The sequence below is a fragment of the Geospiza fortis genome, unplaced genomic scaffold (assembly GCF_000277835.1).
Source record: "Geospiza fortis unplaced genomic scaffold, GeoFor_1.0 scaffold88, whole genome shotgun sequence".
Classification (NCBI taxonomy): domain Eukaryota; kingdom Metazoa; phylum Chordata; class Aves; order Passeriformes; family Thraupidae; genus Geospiza; species Geospiza fortis.
The window spans coordinates 1,779,761-1,803,024 of NW_005054434.1; the positions used below are offsets into that span (position 1 = coordinate 1,779,761).

Sequence of the window (23,264 nt, forward strand, 5' to 3'; positions counted from 1 at the left end):
TCTTTTGCATCATGAATTTGGAATCACAGTGTTACTCAGTAAGCAGACAATCCTGAGTAGCTGAATTGGAGCTAACTGATATTCAGCAAAGAAACAGTGGGTAGATTGTACAGATACATTATATTACCCTTGGTCTTTATTTTCGTGGTTTTCCTTTAAAAGATGGCAAGTTACCTTCTTCATTAATATCGCTTTTTTATGGTTTATTTGTCTTTGGATTGAAGTGTGATAGGAGAAACTCATGTGTGTCATTCTGCTTTTCTCATAGCTAACTGTGGTGTGGAATGGGCATACTAATCATGTTTTTCAGAACATTATGTGGAAGCTGGTTTGAAATTCAAAAGAAGAATTTGTTATAAGCTGGCAAACTGAGTTGATTGTTTTGGCTCATCGTACCTGCTAAGACTGTGGAAGTGATAGCTGTGCCTTGTTACAGATCTCAGCACTGATTAGATTCAAAAGCTGAAAACCTTTCTGCCTTCTCAGCTTTAGGTGGTGTGCTCCATTCTGATAGAGCTCTTTATGCAGTTGGACTAAGTGAAGTAAACTCAGAAAAATCCTGAAGCTCTGAAGCACTGACAGATACTATTCAGCAACTAATGCAACGCAGGATCACTGATACTTACTGTTTTTTGTTATGTTGGTGGAATTTGAGTTCAGATTGTGCAGAAATTGATTTGCTTGTACTTTAATTCTTCTGACTTCTTACAAAATAACCAGTTGACTTACAGGTTGTCTCTGCTTGTATTATGGGGATGATGGTAACCCTCAAGTAAGAGAGATTACACAGGACATAACAATTTGTCAAATCTTATAATCCTGTTTATCAGTAATTCAGTTTGAGTTACCTAAAGTGAAAATTTTAATTAATCTGTTGGCTTAAATTTGGTGAAGCAAATTGCTAATCAAGTCCTTCTATACAAGTTTTTGTGCATGAGAATATATGTATGTAAAAAACCCACATATTTACTCTGTACTGTGTGCATGGATATGTTCTATTAATATTTTTATTTGATTTTACAGAACTAATGCAGTCTAATTTTTTCATAAGTGCTGTATAGCATGTCTTCATATAACTATATATATCCACAGCTTTTTATATTGATACAGACTATATGAATCTCTTTTTGATTTCTCATGCATTGAATCAGTTCCAAGCAATGAAGGATCTTAACCTGTAGCACAATAAAACTATTGAAAAAATAAAGGTTATATGTAGTAAAAAAATCTTAGTTTAAACCTTTTTAACTTCATGTAAATGTTTTACTGTAGGAAACAGATAGAAGAGATGGAAGAAAAACAGAAATCTGACAAAGCAGAACTTGTAAGAATGCAGCAAGAAGTGGAGTCACAGCGCAAAGAGACAGAAATAGTTCAGCTGCAAATCCGAAAACAGGAGGAGAGTCTGAAACGAAGAAGTGTTCACATTGAAAGCAGGTTAAAGGATTTGCTGGCTGAAAAAGAAAAATTTGAAGAAGAGAGGTTGAGGGAACAACAGGAGATAGAGCTTCAAAGGAAAAAGCAGCAGGAAGAAATTTTTGCTCGGGTCAAAGAGGAGTTACAGCGACTACATGAACTTAATCATAATGAAAAAGTAGAGAAAATGCAGATTTTTCGTGAACTAGAAAAACTGAAAAAGGAAAAAGATGAGCAGTATCTTAAACTGGAATCAGAAAAAAAGAGACTTGAAGAACAGGAAAGAGAACAGGTGATGCTGGTGGCTCACCTGGAGGAACAGCTTCGAGAGAAGCAGGTCATGATAGAGCTCCTGAAGAGAGGGGATGTGCAAAGACTAGAAGAAGAGAGAAGAAATCTTGAAGAGATCAGAGAATCTCTTTTGAAAGTCAAGGAAGCCCGATCTGAAGGTGATGAAAACCATGAAGAATTAGAAAAAGCACAGCATGATTTCATAGAGTTTAAAAGGAAACAGTTGGAACAGCTGGCTATTTTGGAAAAAGATTTAATTCAACAAATGGATCACCTAGAAAAGGAAATAGTAGATGAAAAAAGAGATCTGGAGCACTTAAAATTTGCCCATGAAGAACCTTTAAATCTCAAGAGAGATGATGAAAACTTTATGGATGCCATACTAAAGGCTGAAGAAGTTGACAAGATAAAGCCAGTGGAATACAGGCTCCAATCTAAAATACGCCAGCTTGAGTACCTGAAGAGTGATCATTTGCCAGCTCTGCTGGAGGAAAAACAAAGAGCTTCTGAAGTCCTTGACAGGGGCTTGTTAGGGTTAGATAATACTCTCTATCAAATAGAGAAAGAAATAGAAGAAAAAGAAGAGCAGCTTGCCCAGTATAGGGCTAGCACAAATCAGCTGCAGCAGCTGCAAGAAACCTTTGAATTCGCTGCCAATGTAGCCCGGCAGGAAGGGAAGGTTCGGAAAAAGGAAAAGGAAATCCTTGAATCAAGGGAAAAGCAGCAGAGAGAGGCACTGGAGCAAGCTGTTGCTAAGTTAGAAAGGAGGCATTCTGCTTTGCAGCGTCGTTCCACCATAGACTTTGAAATTGAGGAGCAGAAACAGAAGCTGGCCACCTTGAACAACAGCTATGGTGAACAGGCAGGGCTGCAGGCAAGTCTGGAAGCTGAACAGAAAGCTCTTGAGCAAGACCGAGAACGGTGAGTGCTGCAGTGCCTTCCATTTATCAGAACCTGTCCACAAAAGGGGAATTGTGGCATTCACATTCTCTGAAAAATCCCTTTGCCCAGGATTTTTGTCCTGGGAAGCTGAGAAGCCTCAGAGAAAAAGGAAAACAATTCTTATCTCATTTGCTTCTCCTGTGTTTTGCTCATGTAGAAAGTGTTTGGAGATTGTTTACCCACAGGTGATTGTTTCATTGGTTTCTGGTGTGAATTGTTTTGACTCTTTGGCCAATCAGTGCCAAGAGAGTCACGAGTTTTCGTTATTTTCCTTTTAGCATTCTGTAAGTATCCTTTCTCTATGCTTTAGTATAGTATAGTATTCTTTAATATAATATAGTATCATAAATTAATAAATTAGCCTTCTGAGAGCATGGAGTCAGATTCATCATTCCTTCCTGCCACGGGGCACCCCGCAAATACAATAGGGAATAATCTTATACCTTGCATGTTGAGAGCACAGCTTGTTCAGTGTCCCAGTACTTGAGTTTCTTAATGAGTTTCAAGTAGTTTACCCAGAATTGAAACTCTGCTGCTTTTTAAAGGATTTTTGCCCACTTATTGAGTTCTGGTATGTTTGGATACTTATCCCATCCTCAGCAGGATATTATTTGCATTAGCCGTCACAGTACTTAAATTGTTCTACCTATGTAGAAAGCTCAGACATCCTTATGTTCTGCCCTTACAGCAAATGCACCATCTAACAACTTTTTTTTTCCAAATTATTTCTGTATAACATTTCATTTTCTTTATTAGTAACAAGTGAGATGTTTGTTCAAGATTGGCAGACTGTTACAGGAAACCTACCAACTGTCCCTCTCAGCTGGTGATATACTGAACACCTCAGGCATTAAAAGTAAATAGGGGAAAATGTTAAATTTTTTAATAGCTGTGGTTTCAAGGCTAAATAAAAATAAGCTATATCCATGTAAAATTTGATGTTGCTTTTTAAGCTTATTGGGAAATATATAGAGGCTTTACTACTGCCCTGTGTGGTGACAGTCCCTTTTAGGCACAGAGGCAATGTCATCAGTTATACTCAAGATGTCTTGTAGCATAACATTTAGCCTAAGTGTGGGAGGCTCAGAGAAAAGTCAGTCAGGTAGGGAAGAATAGGGAGAAATATTTTGGGTTTTTTTTGAGCAAAAATTCACCAGGATTAATGTGTTCAATCCCTGCTGTATGGAAAGCATGCAGAATTGCCATTTTTAAATGTGCTACCTGATTTGCTTATACTGGAGCTTTAAAACCTGTGACTGTCAGTGAAAAAATGAGGTATTTTTTTCCTGAGGTAGCATTTGTCATATGTTTTTTCAAATATTTCACTAATTTATCTGAATACTTTTTCATAAGCCCTTCAAACAGATGTGGGAAAAAAAATGCAGAAGAAACTTGCCTGTAGCCAAATTGAAGAGCTCTTCTATATTCCATTCCTTTTAAACCATTATCAGAAGAGTTGCTTCATATAGACTGTGTAGAGGTCACTTTTTCAACATTTATAGCTACATTGTCTGGCTTTTAGTTAAGCATTTTCAATACTGATTCATCATTTTGTGGAAATTGCCATTATTTTCCATAATAGTTGTGAACATAAAATCTCATTTTCTACACTAAGCATCTCACTTGACTAAAGTGAGCTATAGACAACTGGAATTTCCACAAAAATGGGGTTGTGTGATAAGTGAAAAAATATGTTGTCAGCCAGAAAACTGAGGTTTAGAGAGGATACCAAGGAAGTAAAAAGATTTTTTTCCCCTCTCTTTTTCTTTTTTTTTTTCTTGTTTACTTCAAAATCCTCTTTCATGGGCTAAATAAAACTTTGAAGTCTTTCAGTGAATAGCCCATGGGCCTGAATAATTCAATTCAGTTTGTGTTTGTGAACGTTGAGGCAAGAAAAAGATCTAGAGATACATGAGAATATGTTAAACATTTTAGTCTACTTACTGCTCTTGTGTTTGAGTTTACATTCCACAGTATTTGATGCCGTAGTAAGCATATGAATTATATATATTTCTTATTATTTATCTAGATCCCATTATGTAATAATGTGCTCTGGTTCAGATCAGTGTTAACTATCTGAAAATGTGTAATTGAAATAATAATTTTAAGTGCTATGCAAGTGTAAGTCCATCATAACTAGACACAATGTTTTTATTTGTTTGAATCATATGGAAGCTCAACGTTCTTTAACCTACAGATGTCTTGATTTGAGATAATTTGAAGGAGAATGCCCTGGAATGAGTTAACTCCTTTAAGAGTTCCAATAATTCCTTTCCACCAATAAGAAGTTAATACTAATAGCAGTGTCTCAGTTTGGAAAGGACAGGTGCCTGCTGAGGAAGGCAAGAGCCTCCCCTGAAATGGAAAATGCAAACCCCCTCCCTCTGAATTATTATAATTTGGAAATTAAGGGGCTCTCAGGCAAAAAATATGGGAGCAGGAAATAACAGTTCTTTATTAGAGAAGAACATAAAAGGATTAAATAAACAATGCAGTAAGCTAAACCAACGCTGACAGAGTCAGAGCACAACCTGACATCCTGTGGGTCAGGGTGTTGGTAGCAGTCCCATTGGAATTGTGGCTGCAGTCCTCCTGCAGTGTCAGGGGTGGTTCTGCTGGAGCAAAGATCCTGTAGAAAAGGGTGTAGTCTTCCTCTGAGGATCCAGTGGAAGAAGAGGCAGCTGCTGTTCCTCTGGGGAATCCAGTGGACAAGCTGTGCTGGTGTTCCAGAATCTCCAGATTATATCCAGGTAGGAATGCTTGGCTCCTCCCTCTGGGCAGAGCATCTCCCAATGGGATGCTGTAGTTCTTATCAGTGCCGCACAATAGCCTCTTATCAACAGATGTTTCCCTCCCCCACCCCCGGGGGGAGTGGGTGTGGAAGAGATTAAGCAAACTGCCCACTTGACAAAAGGCAACTGCCCTACAGATGGCAAATAGAATACATCTTGCCTTGCAATCTGGCACATGGCAGAAAGTGAAAAAGGATTAGTTAATGAAGAAAAAGAATGCCAACAGGCAGGGGGGAAAAAAGAAAATAACTGCTAGCTATTGAACTGCTTGACCTCAGCACTGCAGTGAAACAAAAGGCAGACCTGAAATACCTGTTCCAACAGGGACCTGTTGGGACAGCTTCAGGCCTTGCAGGATGTGGTGACAAGGTTTGCCCTTTCCTCTCTGCCTTCACTCCCCACTTCAGTTCCTGACTTGGCACCATGGGAACATCCCTTGGGGAGCAGGATCATCCTACAAGTGCTGCAGGAATTGTCTGCAGGCTCCTGCAGTGCCTCCTGCTGCTCCCTTACCAAAGGCACCACAGGCCAGGGGGGCACATCTGGGCTGCTGTGTCTGGCTCTGGGGCTCCCTGTTCTGGGCAGTGAGGAGGAGCTGCAGAGGCTCTGCAGGACTGACAGGATGGGCTTTGGGGCTGGCAGGAGAAGCTGAGGGACCTGGGCTGCTGGAGCTTCTGAAGAGGAGGCCCAGGGCTCATCCTGCAACTGCTCCAAGGGTTGTTTCAGAGAATCAAAGAATCAGCAATGTTGGAACAGGCCATGGAAATCATCTAGTCTAACCTGTGCCCTGACACTGCCTTGTGTCCCCTGGGCCTCCTCTTCTCCAGGATATACAACCCCAGATCAGATCTGCTGGGAAGGTAGGAGCCTCACAGAGCAGTTCCAGCCGCAGATGAAGAGCTTCCCCATGGCAAGGCACAGCAGGGCAGGCCTGGCAGCTGGACTGAGGCCACTAAATGTGTCCTCTCCAAGGCTCAGTTGGTCAGCAGCAGCTTTGGCTGGAGCAGAGTAGCTCTGTTTCACTTCTGCCAGCGGGATGTGCCTTGATTTCCAGACAAGCAGCTGCAGAATTTGTTCTCAGGGTAACTCAGGCGTTGCTACTGCAGTTTCTCTGATCCAAGGAAAAAAACAAACCAAAAAGGAAAGAAAAGGCTTTGCCTAAGTAGAGACCAAGCAGTCAGCAAAGGAAATATCATGCTGTGAAAAGCTGTGAAAAAATTTAGGTGGGGAACTTTTTAAAATGCCTGCACCCCAGATTCCACCAGACACTCAAGGTCTGTGGCTTCAGGGTCTTAAAAGACACAGTAACAGTTTTTGGCCACAGATAATTATGGTATTTAATATCATTGTGAATCACCCCAAGACAACAGGGATTACTCCCAAAATGATAATTTGAGGTTAACTGTAACTGGGCTATATATTCACATTTTGGCTTTGCTGGCAGAGGTTTGGGGCATGAGAATGAGCATAAAGCAGCTTTAGAGCCATCTTTGAGGCAAGTGGCAGGGCACAGTTCTGTGTTCTCACTGGTGGATGCAGCACAAGGCTGACTAAGTTTGTAGCTAAATAAGTAATGTCTTCTCATAGTAGGATGTTTACAAACCAAGAGCTAAGCTTTGTTCCTTTAATGTAAATCTGATTTTTGTAGTTAAATTGATTTTCCGTGGATGCAAACCCTTTCCTATATACATAAGCCATCTTTCATCCACTTACCCTCAGGACACAAGATTGTTTTGGTGCTAATCAAAAGAAATAGATGGCTTCTGGCAGTGCTGCAAAAAGCACTCTAAAACTGAAGTAACAATTCAGCCTAAGCCTCAGCATTCATCATCTATCTAATTTTCTCACTTAACCCCCAGGATGGAATATAGAACTGCACTTCAGTTTAGATATATACAATTGTACCAGAAGTGATAGAATCCCAGGTTTGCATAGTTTCTCCTGTTTTAGCAAGAACTTTTCTTTTATGATTTGATTTCTAAGTAACCTCTAGAAAAACAATTACTTTTAGAGACAAAAATTGTAATGAAAATGGGGAAGATTATTACTGTGTTACTAATCTAATCTCAGCTACTTTACAAGTGAAAGGGATGTTCTGAAGATTACTTTGTTGTAATATGATGAATATTGCAATAAGTGCTTCTTATTTCATACAAAATGCCTCAGGCATTTTTAGTCAGAAACACAGTACCCAATTTTCCACGTTGTATTTTGTGCATAAATCTGGGTGGAACTGAATTTATTTGTTAAAGAAAGCCAGGAGGTTTCAAAAGATGATTTCTTAGCTGTATATATACAATAAGTACTAAATGCTTATTTTGTTAGTGAATTTTCAAAAACATATATACAGATGGAACAACTGGAAAATGTACATGTCTAGTACACAAGTTAAAGATTTTCCTATAGAGAAGCTTTGCCAGATCAGTGTTTTGGGTTTTCTGTGGGGTTTTTTTGTGCTGTATTGAATTTTTCATTTTTTCCCGTTTTGTTTTTTCATTTACTTTCACACTGGAAGATAATATCTGAGGTCATTGATAGAGTTCTGTGAAAATGAGAATTTATTCATGTGATTCTAATAGATAGGTTAGGCCTTAGGAATTAATATTTCATGTACAGATTTAGATACCTCTTGTGATGGAAATTATTGAAGTTGTTTTATTTGACTTAATACTACTCTTGGGATGTGTTTTTGAGCTGTCTCTATTTTCCTATCTAAATGTGCTTAAAGAACAATTATGATTTTTAAACCTTCATTGGTATCTACAATCTTATGTACATGTATAGCAGTGTAGGCACATTGCTTCCCATCAGACCTATTCAAATCAACTCTAAACCAAAGCAAATTACATGTTATGATATCTTTATAGCCTGGACCAGGAAATTCAGCAGCTGAAGCAAAAAATATATGAGGGTGATGGAGCTCAGAAAGGAAACCATGGAATGTTAGATGAGAGACTCTCCCATAGCACTTCCCCTGCCAGCCCAACAAAGGCACAGACACCTGCTGCCCCACTGGTTGATGAAAGGTAGGTAACCTGCATTCCTGAAATGGAATGCAAACAATAGCTTTAAAAAGAGATATTTTGAAAGACCATTCTGCCAGGGTTGAATTTGATTTATATACTGGAAGACTGGTCTGGGAATAAAATTGATGTTCTGCTGTAAATAGCCAATAGCCTCAGCTGTTGCTCCTGTGCAGTTTGTTTTAGAATACAACGTTGGGAAACTGTAGGCTGAAAGGTATTTAAATAGATTTTGAGTTTACAGTTACTTGTCTCTATGGTTTTGCTTCATATATGCTTAAGGCAACTAAGTGAATTTAATTGTCTTAAACTTTTTTAATAGGACAGCTGCCTGGCATCACTAAAATCTTTAATCTCCCTTGTTACACTTACACATGGCAGTTGTTGGTGTCAGCTCTTGGAACGTTCTTTCTGTTTGAAGACCGAACCTTTGCTAGTCCAAGTTGCTGATATCAGAGCAGCAGTGAAGGCAAGCTGTTAAATTACTAAAGATGCAACCCCAGCCTTCTTTCTTCTTCATCACTTGTACCTTCACTGCCTCTTGTGTGTAGAGCTGCACTCACAGCAGTGGCTCAAACTGTGGTCTAGCAATTTATTTAATTAATAACAATTTTTTAACCTTTACTGGTTAGATGAACACTTGTTCAAAAGTCAGTGTTCCTCCCTTAAGGAGGGATAAAACAGGTCTAACATTGTCTGCCAATTAAGAGCTGTGCAGTACTTAGGGTTAAAAGCATTTCAAAGAGCCTTTTAGTCTGTCTTGATTTTTATGTAAAAATATACTGTTTTTCCATACACACACACACTTTTCTGTATCTTAAAGGATAAATGCCTTTATTGAACAAGAAGTGCAGAGAAGGCTCCAGAATATTCATCATAAAGCTGAGGATAATCATGTCAGTGCTTCCTGGTCTACAGAAAGTTTCAAGGTGAGCAGAAATAGGTGGGAGATCCTGACCTTCAATGGATCATGTCTAACCACTGATTTAGTTTTGTTGTTCAGTATTTTCCATGTTTTCCTGTGTTTACTTACTCTTAATTTACAAAAAAAATTTTTAAAAAGTAAACAGTAAATGAGGTAAATGTTTTTAAATTTTAATAATATATTTATTTCCAGTGTCATTTTTATGTTGTATTCTGGTTTTTTTTGGCAGGAAAAAGTGTGTAAATGACAATAAGAAGTTTGCAAATAAAATCTTCATTTTATGTCAGAAAATATTTAACTGATGAAAATTAAGGTTCTTCTGGATGGAATTTCATACTTCCAAACAAATTACTTGCCTATTCAAAAACTGGTGATCTAATTGATCCAAAGAGTGGATTGATTGACTTCTAAGCCAGTTGTTTAATAAGTATTGATTGTTATTTTTGTCTATTATAATGTCTCTTCCTCTAATATTTTTGAATTAATTTAAACAACAAAGGCACTTTTTAATAACCTCCTGCACTTTTTTTTGTGCTTAGGATAATGAGAGGCACCATAACAGCACTATTCAACGCAAGTTGAAGTATGAGGTAGGTCATAATTTGTCAGAAGGAAATGCTTGTCTTAAATTATGGCATGCCCTGTAATTAAATTTCATAATGTTTAGCTGAGGCACCACAGGCCAGGGGGGCACATCTGGGCTGCTGTGTCTGGCTCTGGGGCTCCCTGTTCTGGGCAGTGAGGAGGAGCTGCAGAGGCTCTGCAGGACTGACAGGATGGGCTTTGGGCCTGGGAGGAGAAGCTGAGGGACCTGGGCTGCTGGAGCTGCTGAAGAGGAGGCCCAGGGCTCATCCTGCAACTGCTCCAAGGGTTGTTTCAGAGAATCAAAGAATCAGCAATGTTGGAACAGGCCATGGAAATCATCTAGTCTAACCTGTGCCCTGACACTGCCTTGTGTCCCCTGGGCCTCCTCTTCTCCAGGATATACAACCCCAGATCAGATCTGCTGGGAAGGTAGGAGCCTCACAGAGCAGTTCCAGCCGCAGATGAAGAGCTTCCCCATGGCAAGGCACAGCAGGGCAGGCCTGGCAGCTGGACTGAGGCCACTAAATGTGTCCTCTCCAAGGCTCAGTTGGTCAGCAGCAGCTTTGGCTGGAGCAGAGTAGCTCTGTTTCACTTCTGCCAGCGGGATGTGCCTTGATTTCCAGACAAGCAGCTGCAGAATTTGTTCTCAGGGTAACTCAGGCGTTGCTACTGCAGTTTCTCTGATCCAAGGAAAAAAACAAACCAAAAAGTAAAGAAAAGGCTTTGCCTAAGTAGAGACCAAGCAGTCAGCAAAGGAAATATCATGCTGTGAAAAGCTGTGAAAAAATTTAGGTGGGGAACTTTTTAAAATGCCTGCACCCCAGATTCCACCAGACACTCAAGGTCTGTGGCTTCAGGGTCTTAAAAGACACAGTAACAGTTTTTGGCCACAGATAATTATGGTATTTAATATCATTGTGAATCACCCCAAGACAACAGGGATTACTCCCAAAATGATAATTTGAGGTTAACTGTAACTGGGCTATATATTCACATTTTGGCTTTGCTGGCAGAGGTTTGGGGCATGAGAATGAGCATAAAGCAGCTTTAGAGCCATCTTTGAGGCAAGTGGCAGGGCACAGTTCTGTGTTCTCACTGGTGGATGCAGCACAAGGCTGACTAAGTTTGTAGCTAAATAAGTAATGTCTTCTCATAGTAGGATGTTTACAAACCAAGAGCTAAGCTTTGTTCCTTTAATGTAAATCTGATTTTTGTAGTTAAATTGATTTTCCGTGGATGCAAACCCTTTCCTATATACATAAGCCATCTTTCATCCACTTACCCTCAGGACACAAGATTGTTTTGGTGCTAATCAAAAGAAATAGATGGCTTCTGGCAGTGCTGCAAAAAGCACTCTAAAACTGAAGTAACAATTCAGCCTAAGCCTCAGCATTCATCATCTATCTAATTTTCTCACTTAACCCCCAGGATGGAATATAGAACTGCACTTCAGTTTAGATATATACAATTGTACCAGAAGTGATAGAATCCCAGGTTTGCATAGTTTCTCCTGTTTTAGCAAGAACTTTTCTTTTATGATTTGATTTCTAAGTAACCTCTAGAAAAACAATTACTTTTAGAGACAAAAATTGTAATGAAAATGGGGAAGATTATTACTGTGTTACTAATCTAATCTCAGCTACTTTACAAGTGAAAGGGATGTTCGGAAGATTACTTTGTTGTAATATGATGAATATTGCAATAAGTGCTTCTTATTTCATACAAAATGCCTCAGGCATTTTTAGTCAGAAACACAGTACCCAATTTTCCACGTTGTATTTTGTGCATAAATCTGGGTGGAACTGAATTTATTTGTTAAAGAAAGCCAGGAGGTTTCAAAAGATGATTTCTTAGCTGTATATATACAATAAGTACTAAATGCTTATTTTGTTAGTGAATTTTCAAAAACATATATACAGATGGAACAACTGGAAAATGTACATGTCTAGTACACAAGTTAAAGATTTTCCTATAGAGAAGCTTTGCCAGATCAGTGTTTTGGGTTTTCTGTGGGGTTTTTTTGTGCTGTATTGAATTTTTCATTTTTTCCCGTTTTGTTTTTTCATTTACTTTCACACTGGAAGATAATATCTGAGGTCATTGATAGAGTTCTGTGAAAATGAGAATTTATTCATGTGATTCTAATAGATAGGTTAGGCCTTAGGAATTAATATTTCATGTACAGATTTAGATACCTCTTGTGATGGAAATTATTGAAGTTGTTTTATTTGACTTAATACTACTCTTGGGATGTGTTTTTGAGCTGTCTCTATTTTCCTATCTAAATGTGCTTAAAGAACAATTATGATTTTTAAACCTTCATTGGTATCTACAATCTTATGTACATGTATAGCAGTGTAGGCACATTGCTTCCCATCAGACCTATTCAAATCAACTCTAAACCAAAGCAAATTACATGTTATGATATCTTTATAGCCTGGACCAGGAAATTCAGCAGCTGAAGCAAAAAATATATGAGGGTGATGGAGCTCAGAAAGGAAACCATGGAATGTTAGATGAGAGACTCTCCCATAGCACTTCCCCTGCCAGCCCAACAAAGGCACAGACACCTGCTGCCCCACTGGTTGATGAAAGGTAGGTAACCTGCATTCCTGAAATGGAATGCAAACAATAGCTTTAAAAAGAGATATTTTGAAAGACCATTCTGCCAGGGTTGAATTTGATTTATATACTGGAAGACTGGTCTGGGAATAAAATTGATGTTCTGCTGTAAATAGCCAATAGCCTCAGCTGTTGCTCCTGTGCAGTTTGTTGTAGAATATAAAGTTGGGAAACTGTAGGCTGAAAGGTATTTAAATAGATTTTGAGTTTACAGTTACTTGTCTCTATGGTTTTGCTTCATATATGCTTAAGGCAACTAAGTGAATTTAATTGTCTTAAACTTTTTTAATAGGACAGCTGCCTGGCATCACTAAAATCTTTAATCTCCCTTGTTACACTTACACATGGCAGTTGTTGGTGTCAGCTCTTGGAACGTTCTTTCTGTTTGAAGACCGAACCTTTGCTAGTCCAAGTTGCTGATATCAGAGCAGCAGTGAAGGCAAGCTGTTAAATTACTAAAGATGCAACCCCAGCCTTCTTTCTTCTTCATCACTTGTACCTTCACTGCCTCTTGTGTGTAGAGCTGCACTCACAGCAGTGGCTCAAACTGTGGTCTAGCAATTTATTTAATTAATAACAATTTTTTAACCTTTACTGGTTAGATGAACACTTGTTCAAAAGTCAGTGTTCCTCCCTTAAGGAGGGATAAAACAGGTCTAACATTGTCTGCCAATTAAGAGCTGTGCAGTACTTAGGGTTAAAAGCATTTCAAAGAGCCTTTTAGTCTGTCTTGATTTTTATGTAAAAATATACTGTTTTTCCATACACACACACACTTTTCTGTATCTTAAAGGATAAATGCCTTTATTGAACAAGAAGTGCAGAGAAGGCTCCAGAATATTCATCATAAAGCTGAGGATAATCATGTCAGTGCTTCCTGGTCTACAGAAAGTTTCAAGGTGAGCAGAAATAGGTGGGAGATCCTGACCTTCAATGGATCATGTCTAACCACTGATTTAGTTTTGTTGTTCAGTATTTTCCATGTTTTCCTGTGTTTACTTACTCTTAATTTACAAAAAAAATTTTTAAAAAGTAAACAGTAAATGAGGTAAATGTTTTTAAATTTTAATCATATATTTATTTCCAGTGTCATTTTTATGTTGTATTCTGGTTTTTTTTGGCAGGAAAAAGTGTGTAAATGACAATAAGAAGTTTGCAAATAAAATCTTCATTTTATGTCAGAAAATATTTAACTGATGAAAATTAAGGTTCTTCTGGATGGAATTTCATACTTCCAAACAAATTACTTGCCTATTCAAAAACTGGTGATCTAATTGATCCAAAGAGTGGATTGATTGACTTCTAAGCCAGTTGTTTAATAAGTATTGATTGTTATTTTTGTCTATTATAATGTCTCTTCCTCTAATATTTTTGAATTAATTTAAACAACAAAGGCACTTTTTAATAACCTCCTGCACTTTTTTTTGTGCTTAGGATAATGAGAGGCACCATAACAGCACTATTCAACGCAAGTTGAAGTATGAGGTAGGTCATAATTTGTCAGAAGGAAATGCTTGTCTTAAATTATGGCATGCCCTGTAATTAAATTTCATAATGTTTAGCTGCATAATTAGAATTTTGAATTCACAGCAAGATTAATGGCTAACAGAGATGGAGGTGCATCTTATCAGCTGGAATCAAAGTGGTTTTCTTTCAGATTGTACCTAGCTTTTCCTTGTTTGAAAGGTGTGGTGTTAGGCTGGATCTTTCTTCATTGTTTTGCCATGATTCTGAATTTGGAATAGTATCCCTTTCATTATTTTTAGAGGAGAAAAGTGTTTAATGAGCATTGAATTAAATTGAATTTAAATTAAATTCATTTAATTCAATGATTGTCTGAATTCAGAATACACATAACATTTTTGACTCACAGTGAACTGCTGTGTAAGGGTGTCTGTAAGGCAGGCTGTGTGTGTCCTGAAGGATTCATGTATATGTGTATTGTACATGTATTAAATGTGTAAATACATTATATTGTGTAGTGTATAATGTATAAATACATTATATATATATATGTATTATAAATGTTTATAAATATTCATAAATACACGTATTTATGTATTTTTAAACTGAGGCTCAGAGCCCCTGCCACCATATTTAGTTATCTAAGTGCTGCTTGTAACACATTTATTGTCTTGGTGAGTAAATCCTAGGTACCTTAATGAATTTAAACTGTAACAAGAGGAGGGCTGCAGCACCTCTAATTTGTACTTCTTTTGACTTTTACACTGATGCTTTTCAGCTGTGTTGGACTTTTTGCACTCTGTTGGCTCATATGGGATTTCTTTTTTATGCATGTATGGGGAAAAAAATTGAGGGCTTATGAGTTTCTGCATTGCCTGTTGAATTTCCTGGGGTTTTTGAGTAAAGCATATATAAACCAAGTGAAATGGATACTGTACAAAGAAAAAGCAGGTGTGGGTTGAAAAGATGAACTGTTCCTTAATCAGATCTCAATCACTGCTAGTGGGTTTTTGAGAGAGAGAGAGATTGTGCCAATTTTGAATGATTGTATAAATCTAATCAAAATCAATCCTCAGTTAAAGAAATGTTTTGGTCAGGAGACTTTACAAAGAGATTTTTATTTTCTTCTTTTGGAATTTTTAACAGAAAATTCAACAGTGGCAGTCACACTATGGTTTTCCATTTCTGTCTAAAGATGACAATTGTGCTTCAGAGTTGTGTGGAGAAGATTCAGGAGTAGGAGACCATAAGAGACAGAAGGCATATACAGAAATGCTGGATTTATTTTCCAGTTCTGGAAGACATTCCTCCCCCCTTGTACATGAGAGAAGGCATTTCAGAATGAAGGCATAACTCAGAGCAGGAGAGCTTTGCATGTCATTGTGACATTAGAAGTAGTTTAATTCACTCTATTGGTACTAATACTTTGAAGAGTAAGAATGTTCTGTATCAGAATGTTTTATCTACTTCTTTACATAGTTCTGACTTTAATAATGTGGCTTATTCACTCCACAAGGTTGAAAATTTCAATCGTATTGGTGATAAAATAATTACTTCTCCAGATTGTGAGAGCTCAAGAACTGAATCTGATTGTTCCCACTTGAAACAGATTTCTTCTGCAGGATCCTTAATGGGTGCTGAATGAGCAAACTGGCTTCAGCATATTGTGCCTTCTCTTTTCTCAGTCTAATGTGCATTCTGAAACAAAAACTTAGAAAGATAACTGCCTATCAAAGACAGTGCAACCAATAGATGAAGACCAATCTAGTAATTCTCAGCTTCCAACACACAGTGCCTCTGATTTGGTTTCTTTTAAGTCAATAACTTCTTGTTTTGATGCAAGACCAGAACATGCTTCCAGTTTGGGACATTTTTTCAGTCAGCTTTCTTTTACAAAGATATCAGTACAGCTGGTCAGCAGTGCAGTGGTTTCTAAACAGATTAAGGAGTTAGGAAGTTTGTGTGATGCAAGTGAGAGATGTGCCCAAGCAGTATCATTAATAAAAAATCTGTCATTTATAAGAAACTTGCAAGTAAACATGTTCCTCAAGTCAGGCATGAATCAAGACATATCCCACACTAATGGCGGTGCTAAAGCTCATACTGAAAATGTCATTCAGCCTGAATCCCCCGTGCAAGAGGCTGTCACAATGAGCATAAGCATGGACATCTCTGATGCCTTTGTGAGAAAACCCCCTGAAGAATTTGCATGCAATTGGGGAAAAAAAGAGCTAGAAAACAGTTTAGTGTTAAGACAGAAAGAACTTTGTGCATTTTCCTGATGTTTTTTTGAAACTTCAGGTCTGTTCTCTAGAAAAGGTACTGGAATTTTTCATCTGTGCTTTACCTCAGATTTCTGTTAGGGCTGAGGAGTTGAAAGGTGTCTGTTGGCAGCTGCAGAAAACCAGACCCAGAACCTGCTTGCTTGCTCTTGTTGAGTTCCATTCTTTTTGTTGGTATTTTGTCAGCTGAACAAGGCACCTGCCAGAGTTCCTTGGCAGTATTCCATGAGGTTCCTATCAGCACTATAAAGGAGATTCAAGTTGGCTTTGCTGGACAGAATATTCGACTTCTGTGTTCTGCTGAAGATGGTTTACTCACAATATTTACCTATAACAAACACCTCACTCAAAGTATTTGCATTGACATGAGAAGTTTCATTATTACAGTTTGATTGTTTGGATGATGATGTTTATTTAAATAAATTTCAGCTCTTGAAAGATTATTTGATACAGATTTCACTGGACTTGGACTTTAGGTATAAATAATTGGTTTTTTCAAATGGAGTACAATTGCCCTGTAAATTTCAAACTGAGTTAGCTGACCTGGTTTGCTTACTCTATGAAAATATGGGGAGTATTAAACTTTCATTAGGTGACATTCACATACTGCTGTCTATATCAGTGAATGTAGACTGTGCTAAGCAGACTCATATAGGAGTCTTGTTCTTACAACTCCTCATATAGGTCTCTTAAAGGAAAAGAATGTCTTTTTTTCTGCACCTAACATTTTGGATGCTTCATGCCAGCGATCATAATTTGACAGCCTTTGGTTGTACAGTTTGAATGATATCCATTGTGCAGTTTTGCCAGACAAAGAGAAGTGCACATAAATTGAGCTTGTGTTTTCTAAAAGGAACAAGGTTGGACCTGATTCAGGAATTGTTTTTTCTAAATACTGTGAAAAAGAAAGAAATACTCTCCTGACAGTCATCCCATCAGTTCTTCAAAGCAGTTTGCATATCCCTTTGGAAATCTGGGAATTAACATTCAGTTCAAGTGAAGAAGCCATTTGGCTAATTATGCATTTGACTAGGTATTGAAATCCAAAAGAGTTTAGATACATTCAAAATAAAAGGCTAATAAATATTGATAAAATCCTTTCCCCCCCCCACTTTTTTTTAAATCAATAGAGAAAAGGGACCTTTGAGCTCTAAGGGAATACCACAGACTGTAAACACATCTAAACAATAATAATTATTAATTGAGTGCTTGCATTTTGTACATCTCTGGTATGCTGTACATACAGTTCCTTGGGAAAGTGAGGAAATCGAATGCTTCTATGTTATATGGTAGGTGGATGGACACTATAATTACAGCTCTGTCTTATGATTTCCATTTTGGCTGTGTTTTCTAGCTCCTTCCAAATACTATCTATCTTCATTAATGTCTTCTCTATTCCTTCTTGATTGTCTTTTCCTTAGTCTTTTTGATAATCTTTATTTTCCATGCTCCTCATTTACTTCATGCCCTTGATCTCAATATTTCAAAATATCTGCAGATTTTTTTAATCTTACTTTCAATTTATGCTCTTAATACTACAGATGTTTACAGCTTTTATATGTGCAATTTTGGGAATATTAGCATTGACAATTCTCTTCCTCTTCAGAGTTTTACATTTAATGTTTATTGCACTTTCATATCTAAATTTGTCACAAGTGCAAAAGGAGTTGTGCTTTAAATAGCATTTCAAGCTTTGGTGATGCTGCTGTGGCAAGACAGATGTTTTGGGGTCTGCCATCTGTGTGCATGTTTCTCATGCTCCAGCTAGGTAGCTGACAGCTGGGGACACTGCCTGACAGATGGAGTGAGTTTAACTCTAGAGTTCTGTCCATGTAATGTTCTTGGCCTTACTTTCATCATTCTCTGCTTGCTTACTGATGGGGTTGTTGGTGCTGTGAGATTGCCTCTTTTACAGTCTTTTTGTTATTACATCCCAAGAAAAAATGGAGCTATTTGACATTAATAGAATATTTCCATTAGTCAAGGCTTTCCTCTAGCTTAGGATGAAGGGTATTTTACCAGTTAACCCCTGTCAGATGTTCTAATAATAAATAAGCTGTTGTCTCCTATTTTTTGTTTCAACCCTTATATGGGGAGCTGAATATCTTTTGAATCCTGTTGCTTGAATATGCCATCTGCCTGGTTTAAGGAAGATGGTTCTTGGCAGAAAAACCGGTGGTATCTAATCTGAAATTCTAAATTCTGTTAGCATGTTGCCAAGCAGAGGTGAAATCTACCACAAAGAGTTAGACTTCAGTCTCTCTCCTAGTATAAGAACATTTCCCATTTGTTTTTACCATATGTTAGGACATGATAATGTAACTCACATGGGATTTAAAAAGAAATAGCTTGCATTGGGTAGGGAAGTTATGTCTGGAAGGATGAGCACTTGTTTGGATAAAGAGTTAGGGGGGTTTTTATTGTTACATTTCTGCTTCCTTAAGGAAGTCCAAAAATGAACAAAACATGTCATGTTATTTTGAGGTATTTTAACAAAGAATGTGTGCACAAATGAGTAGAGAGAATAATATCATCTTGTCAGTCCTGCTCAGGAGTGGCTCCCTCATTGACATCACTGTGGCATTTCTTCTGGGCCTTGCCCAAAGTCAGCCTTGAGTGGCACTACCTGAGAGAACTCTCTTGATCAAGGCTGTTAAAGGAAATCACTCTCTGAAACCAGTGTTTTTTCTGATTATACTACAAAGTTAAATGTTTGTGCATTTTGTGTTTCCCAATAATGCTTTTTCTCTTCTGTGCTTTTAAAAAAATCTAACTCAGTGAGTACTCTGCACTTTCACAAAAAAGAAATTCATAGCAGTGTATTTTATTCTAATACTTCTGCTATTTTTACTATGTGAAGTAAAAATAAAGATCATTGTTTATGAATATCAAAGCATTATTTAATGTATTAGGGTGCATTTTCCTCAACACTTTGTGTTTGAGATTGTTTTTCTCTCTATTAGCTGTTTGTAATAGCTCTCTGAAAATGACTGTCAATAAATTACATGTTGACAGAGGTGACTTTAAGAGTGGCTTTATGATTTTATTGCTGTTTTAAAACAGATGATGTTGTTTTCAGGGGAATGAACTTCTCTTCTTCCCCAAGGAAAGAGCAGCTTACATTTCAGTGCTCCAGAAATGAGTTTTAGCTGAAAAGCTGGTAATGTGGGCAGTAATTACAGAAGAGCAAAATGGACAGGAGACAATATTTCTTGTGAAAACAAAGGTTGCTAAAAATATTTTTCCATTCAAACATAAACTTTTTTAATGGTTTCTTAAAAAAAAAGTTTGTGGTAAATATACTCTAGATTAATTCAGTGGAATAAAAATTCACTTTCTTTGTTTTATTAATGCTAATGTTAAGGGAAATTGCATTGTCATTTATAATTGACTGGCAATGTAATAACAGCCTCCTCTTCTTGAGAGCCATGATGATGTCAAAAGGCTCTCTGTGACAGGCAGAGGTGTTTATGAATGAGTTTCAAATCCTTCTCCAGCTCCTACACAGCCTTATGTGTACTGGAAGTCACCAGGAGTTGCTACAAAGATGAATGTTGAGAATACAGTTACTGCTCAAGTGATGGATAGCAGTGCTAAATACAAATATATAACACAGTCACAACTGTGAAGTGATAGTTTTTCAGTCCTTTTGGTTGTTAACTTATATTTGTCATGCTGCTGTTATTTTTTTAAGCGCCAGTTCATTAAGGTTTTCAGACCAAATATGTTCAATGGAGCAAGTAGAGGATTTCCTTAAAGGCAGTTTTTCTACTTTTTCCCTCTGAATGCTTATGCTCCTTTTGGGCATAATGACTGCAAAGCATTAATCTTTTCAGTTGCAAAAATGTTTTCTTTTTGGCATAATTTCAGAGTTACATATTCCATCTGGCTGTCAGAGGAATGAGCCCTCACTGGAAATAAATTTTTAGATTGTTTCGTCCAGACTGTGCAAATTTATTATAGTTGAGTTTTCTGGGATTCCAATATGATTTTAAAAAAAGTGGGAAACTATTCTGACTGTGGATTGCGTATTTAATTATAAAATGGGTTTGAACTTTTAAAATTTAAGAGCTTTCTGAATTGCCTAGACCCCTGCAGCTTTGCATGATATTTTAAACATTTGTTATAAAAGATAGACAAGTACAAAAATTAGAGCTAACTGTGCAAACTTGATTAATACACTGATTTTTCTTGAAGGGTTGTAATAAAAAGTCTTCTGCTTTCCATTGTTTTTGGTATCTAAGCTGAAAATGCCTTTTCAAATAAAGGAATATTTTTAATACACTTCACCTGAATTTTTATATGCATAAAAATATGCTAGGGCTTGCTTATAAGACAAGAGGCACTTTGTTTTCAAAGAATTCCTTCATTTTAGAAGTACTTTCTACCTCCTCTTTGCCTGCTCCTCTGACCAAGAACACATTCTCATTTTCAGTGAAGTTCTTTTCTTTTTTTCCTTGTGTAGTGATTTTGGTTTTCCTTTCTTCTCCCTATTTGGTATGTGCATGAAAGAGGATGGTCTGTCGTTCCCTGGGAGCAAATCCAGATGACCTGAAGGACCCAATCAAAATTAGTATCCCACGGTATGTGCTGTGTGGGCAGGGAAAAGATGAACACTATGAGTTTGAAATAAAGGTAAGTGCTTATCATTTGCTTTTCTTTAATGCTTTTGTTCCACTAAGTGCAGTTTTTGGTTCTCTTCTTCTCAGCATTGTTAAGTAAGAGAGATGAGAAGAATGCACAGTAGAGGACACTCTAAAGACAAGTATTTTCCTAGTGGGTTGATTGTGCAGAGGAGGCTGGTGGCCAAACTCTTGGGGTGAGCAGTTCCAGAGCCAATGTCAGTTCAATTTGAAGAGTTCCAGAGTTGAGGATTAAATGCATATTGGTTATAGGAAAGCCCCTTATTGAGATGCAAGTGTCAGGTGTAGAAAAGGCTTAGACTTGAGAGATTTACTTGAAATAATGAAAGCATAAAAGCTTTATTTAAGTATTTTGCACATATGCAAGACAAAGGCTTGATTCCTTTCACACTCTCTTTGGTGTTCTGATTCTTCCCAGTCTGCATTTCCAAGGTGTTGCTTCTCTAAACTCAGTTGATTTTCTGTGTAGAAATGCTGGGGAAAAAAAAAATATTAATTTTGTTTCCTCTGGTATCCAGCCAGTGTTTTTTCAAAGCAAGATCTAAAGTCTAATTGGAAATGTGCTCTCCATGTGTGTGGACATATGTGTAGCGTAACTGATGCACATGGCATCAGAGACAGAACTGGCAGCCTCCTTTCCTGGATGTGCTGCCAGATGCTTCATTAGCTGCTGTGGGGTGGAGGAGTGACCTTCTTCACAGGGTAAAGGACCATTTTTGAACTGTGCTCTCTTTTGAAAAGGCTTTTATTAAGATGGGCAGTCTTCGCTTTGTTTGTGCTAATTAAATTTATCATTTTGAATTGTACCATGCTATTTGTGGGTGGAATACCTCCTTTTGCCTGTTGAACTTTGATTTTCTTGGAGCTAGTGAAAGCATGGAGCCAGGGAGATGCTGAGAGATGAGTAAGTGCACATGAAACGTCCCCAAGGACTCTTCTACTCAATTTTCAGCGCATATTATTTACTAGACTAGCTAATGGTTAGTGAAGATGGCTAAAGTAAAAATGTAGCTTCTGTTGGTAGATTTCTTTTCCAGGTATTCTCCCTTCATCAGTAAAACCCATGTAAGCTTCTACAAGATCTTCACATGAAGGAGCAGTTGGAAGACCATGTGCAGTTTGGCACTTTTGGGGATGTTTCTTATAGTCATTCCCTCACATGAATCAATCTAATGAAAAAGCAAACGCTTTTTCTCTTCCCTCCAGGTCTCTGTGTCACAGTGGATTGCTTCTGCTTAGCTCCGTGCTACAATCCACAGACCTTCCACAAACTTTTTTGTTTTAAACGTTGTCCATGCAGAGCTCCCAGCTCTACTTTGATCTGTATTAATCTCTAGAAGCTCCTACAGTTATTCTGTAGAAAATTAAAGCACCTGAAATAGTAGGTTTGTGTATTTTTTTTTTGCCTTAAAAATCAGGAAAATGTGGCAGAGGGAGGAGACTAAATGTACCTATCTATTTAATCTCTTCCTCATAGGTCAGAATACCATGTCAGCTGTCAAAATAATTCCTAATTTCAACCTTACTTCACTTAGTTCAAGTTTATTTTCAGGTCATCTGAAATATATGTCAGTTGTGGGAAAGGACTGAGGTGTTGCTAGCCTCATTTTCTTTCTAGGTCCTAAATAAGCTTTCTTCAGCAAGGTTCCTCTTGCTTTTGGGAAGATGGATAGCTGACCTGTCTGTGTGTCATAGGACTTTGGAACCTGACAAAGTGACAAGTGATGATTGAGTTGAATTTTAAGACAGTCCCCAAAACTGTGTCCTAGGTATCTCAGAGGTATTTTCTTCAACAGATGTTTCTAGTCATTGTGTTTGTAGTTAAATCCTGCATATTGTTCTGTTGAGGAATAAATGTAATAAATTTCTGTATATAACAAATATATTAATTTAAATAATATATTTGTTTAATAATATATTCATTTCTTTATAAATAATAAATTTATTCTTGTGACATGCAGTAGTAAAGATTATTTTGTTAAATGCCAGAAGAGAGAGAATGAGTTCCACTTTCCTTGGCAGCTTCATGGTCAATTCATAGGTCTTTCAACCCTAACATATTATCCAACAATATTTTGTTTTAGTGCAGGGTAGGCATCTTGTTGGTATAGACATGTATGGGAATAGGCCAGCAGGATGTTCTGTCCACTCAGGTTCTTCCACTGGATGCAGATCCTAATTAAAGATGTTCAGTGAGTCCTGTAAGATCTGACTGGAGAGAATTCAAAAAAGGAAAAAAGTGATCATTTATTAGAGCTAAGACAGCACCTTCTTTTGCA

At 37.5% G+C, this 23,264-nt stretch overlaps 1 protein-coding gene across 1 annotated transcript in view; it reads left to right on the forward strand.

Annotated features, from left to right (window-relative positions):
- The window catches only part of KIF16B (kinesin family member 16B), a 128,879-nt gene that overhangs the window by 62,792 nt on the left and 42,823 nt on the right, over positions 1-23,264 (forward strand). Inside the window, exons 20-24 of the mRNA XM_031061958.1 lie at positions 1,273-2,628; positions 8,309-8,467; positions 9,288-9,393; positions 9,929-9,979; positions 20,855-20,977. Of these exons, the coding sequence (XP_030917818.1) occupies positions 1,273-2,628; positions 8,309-8,467; positions 9,288-9,393; positions 9,929-9,979; positions 20,855-20,977 (1,795 nt within the window). The remainder of the gene's footprint in view (positions 1-1,272; positions 2,629-8,308; positions 8,468-9,287; positions 9,394-9,928; positions 9,980-20,854; positions 20,978-23,264) is intronic.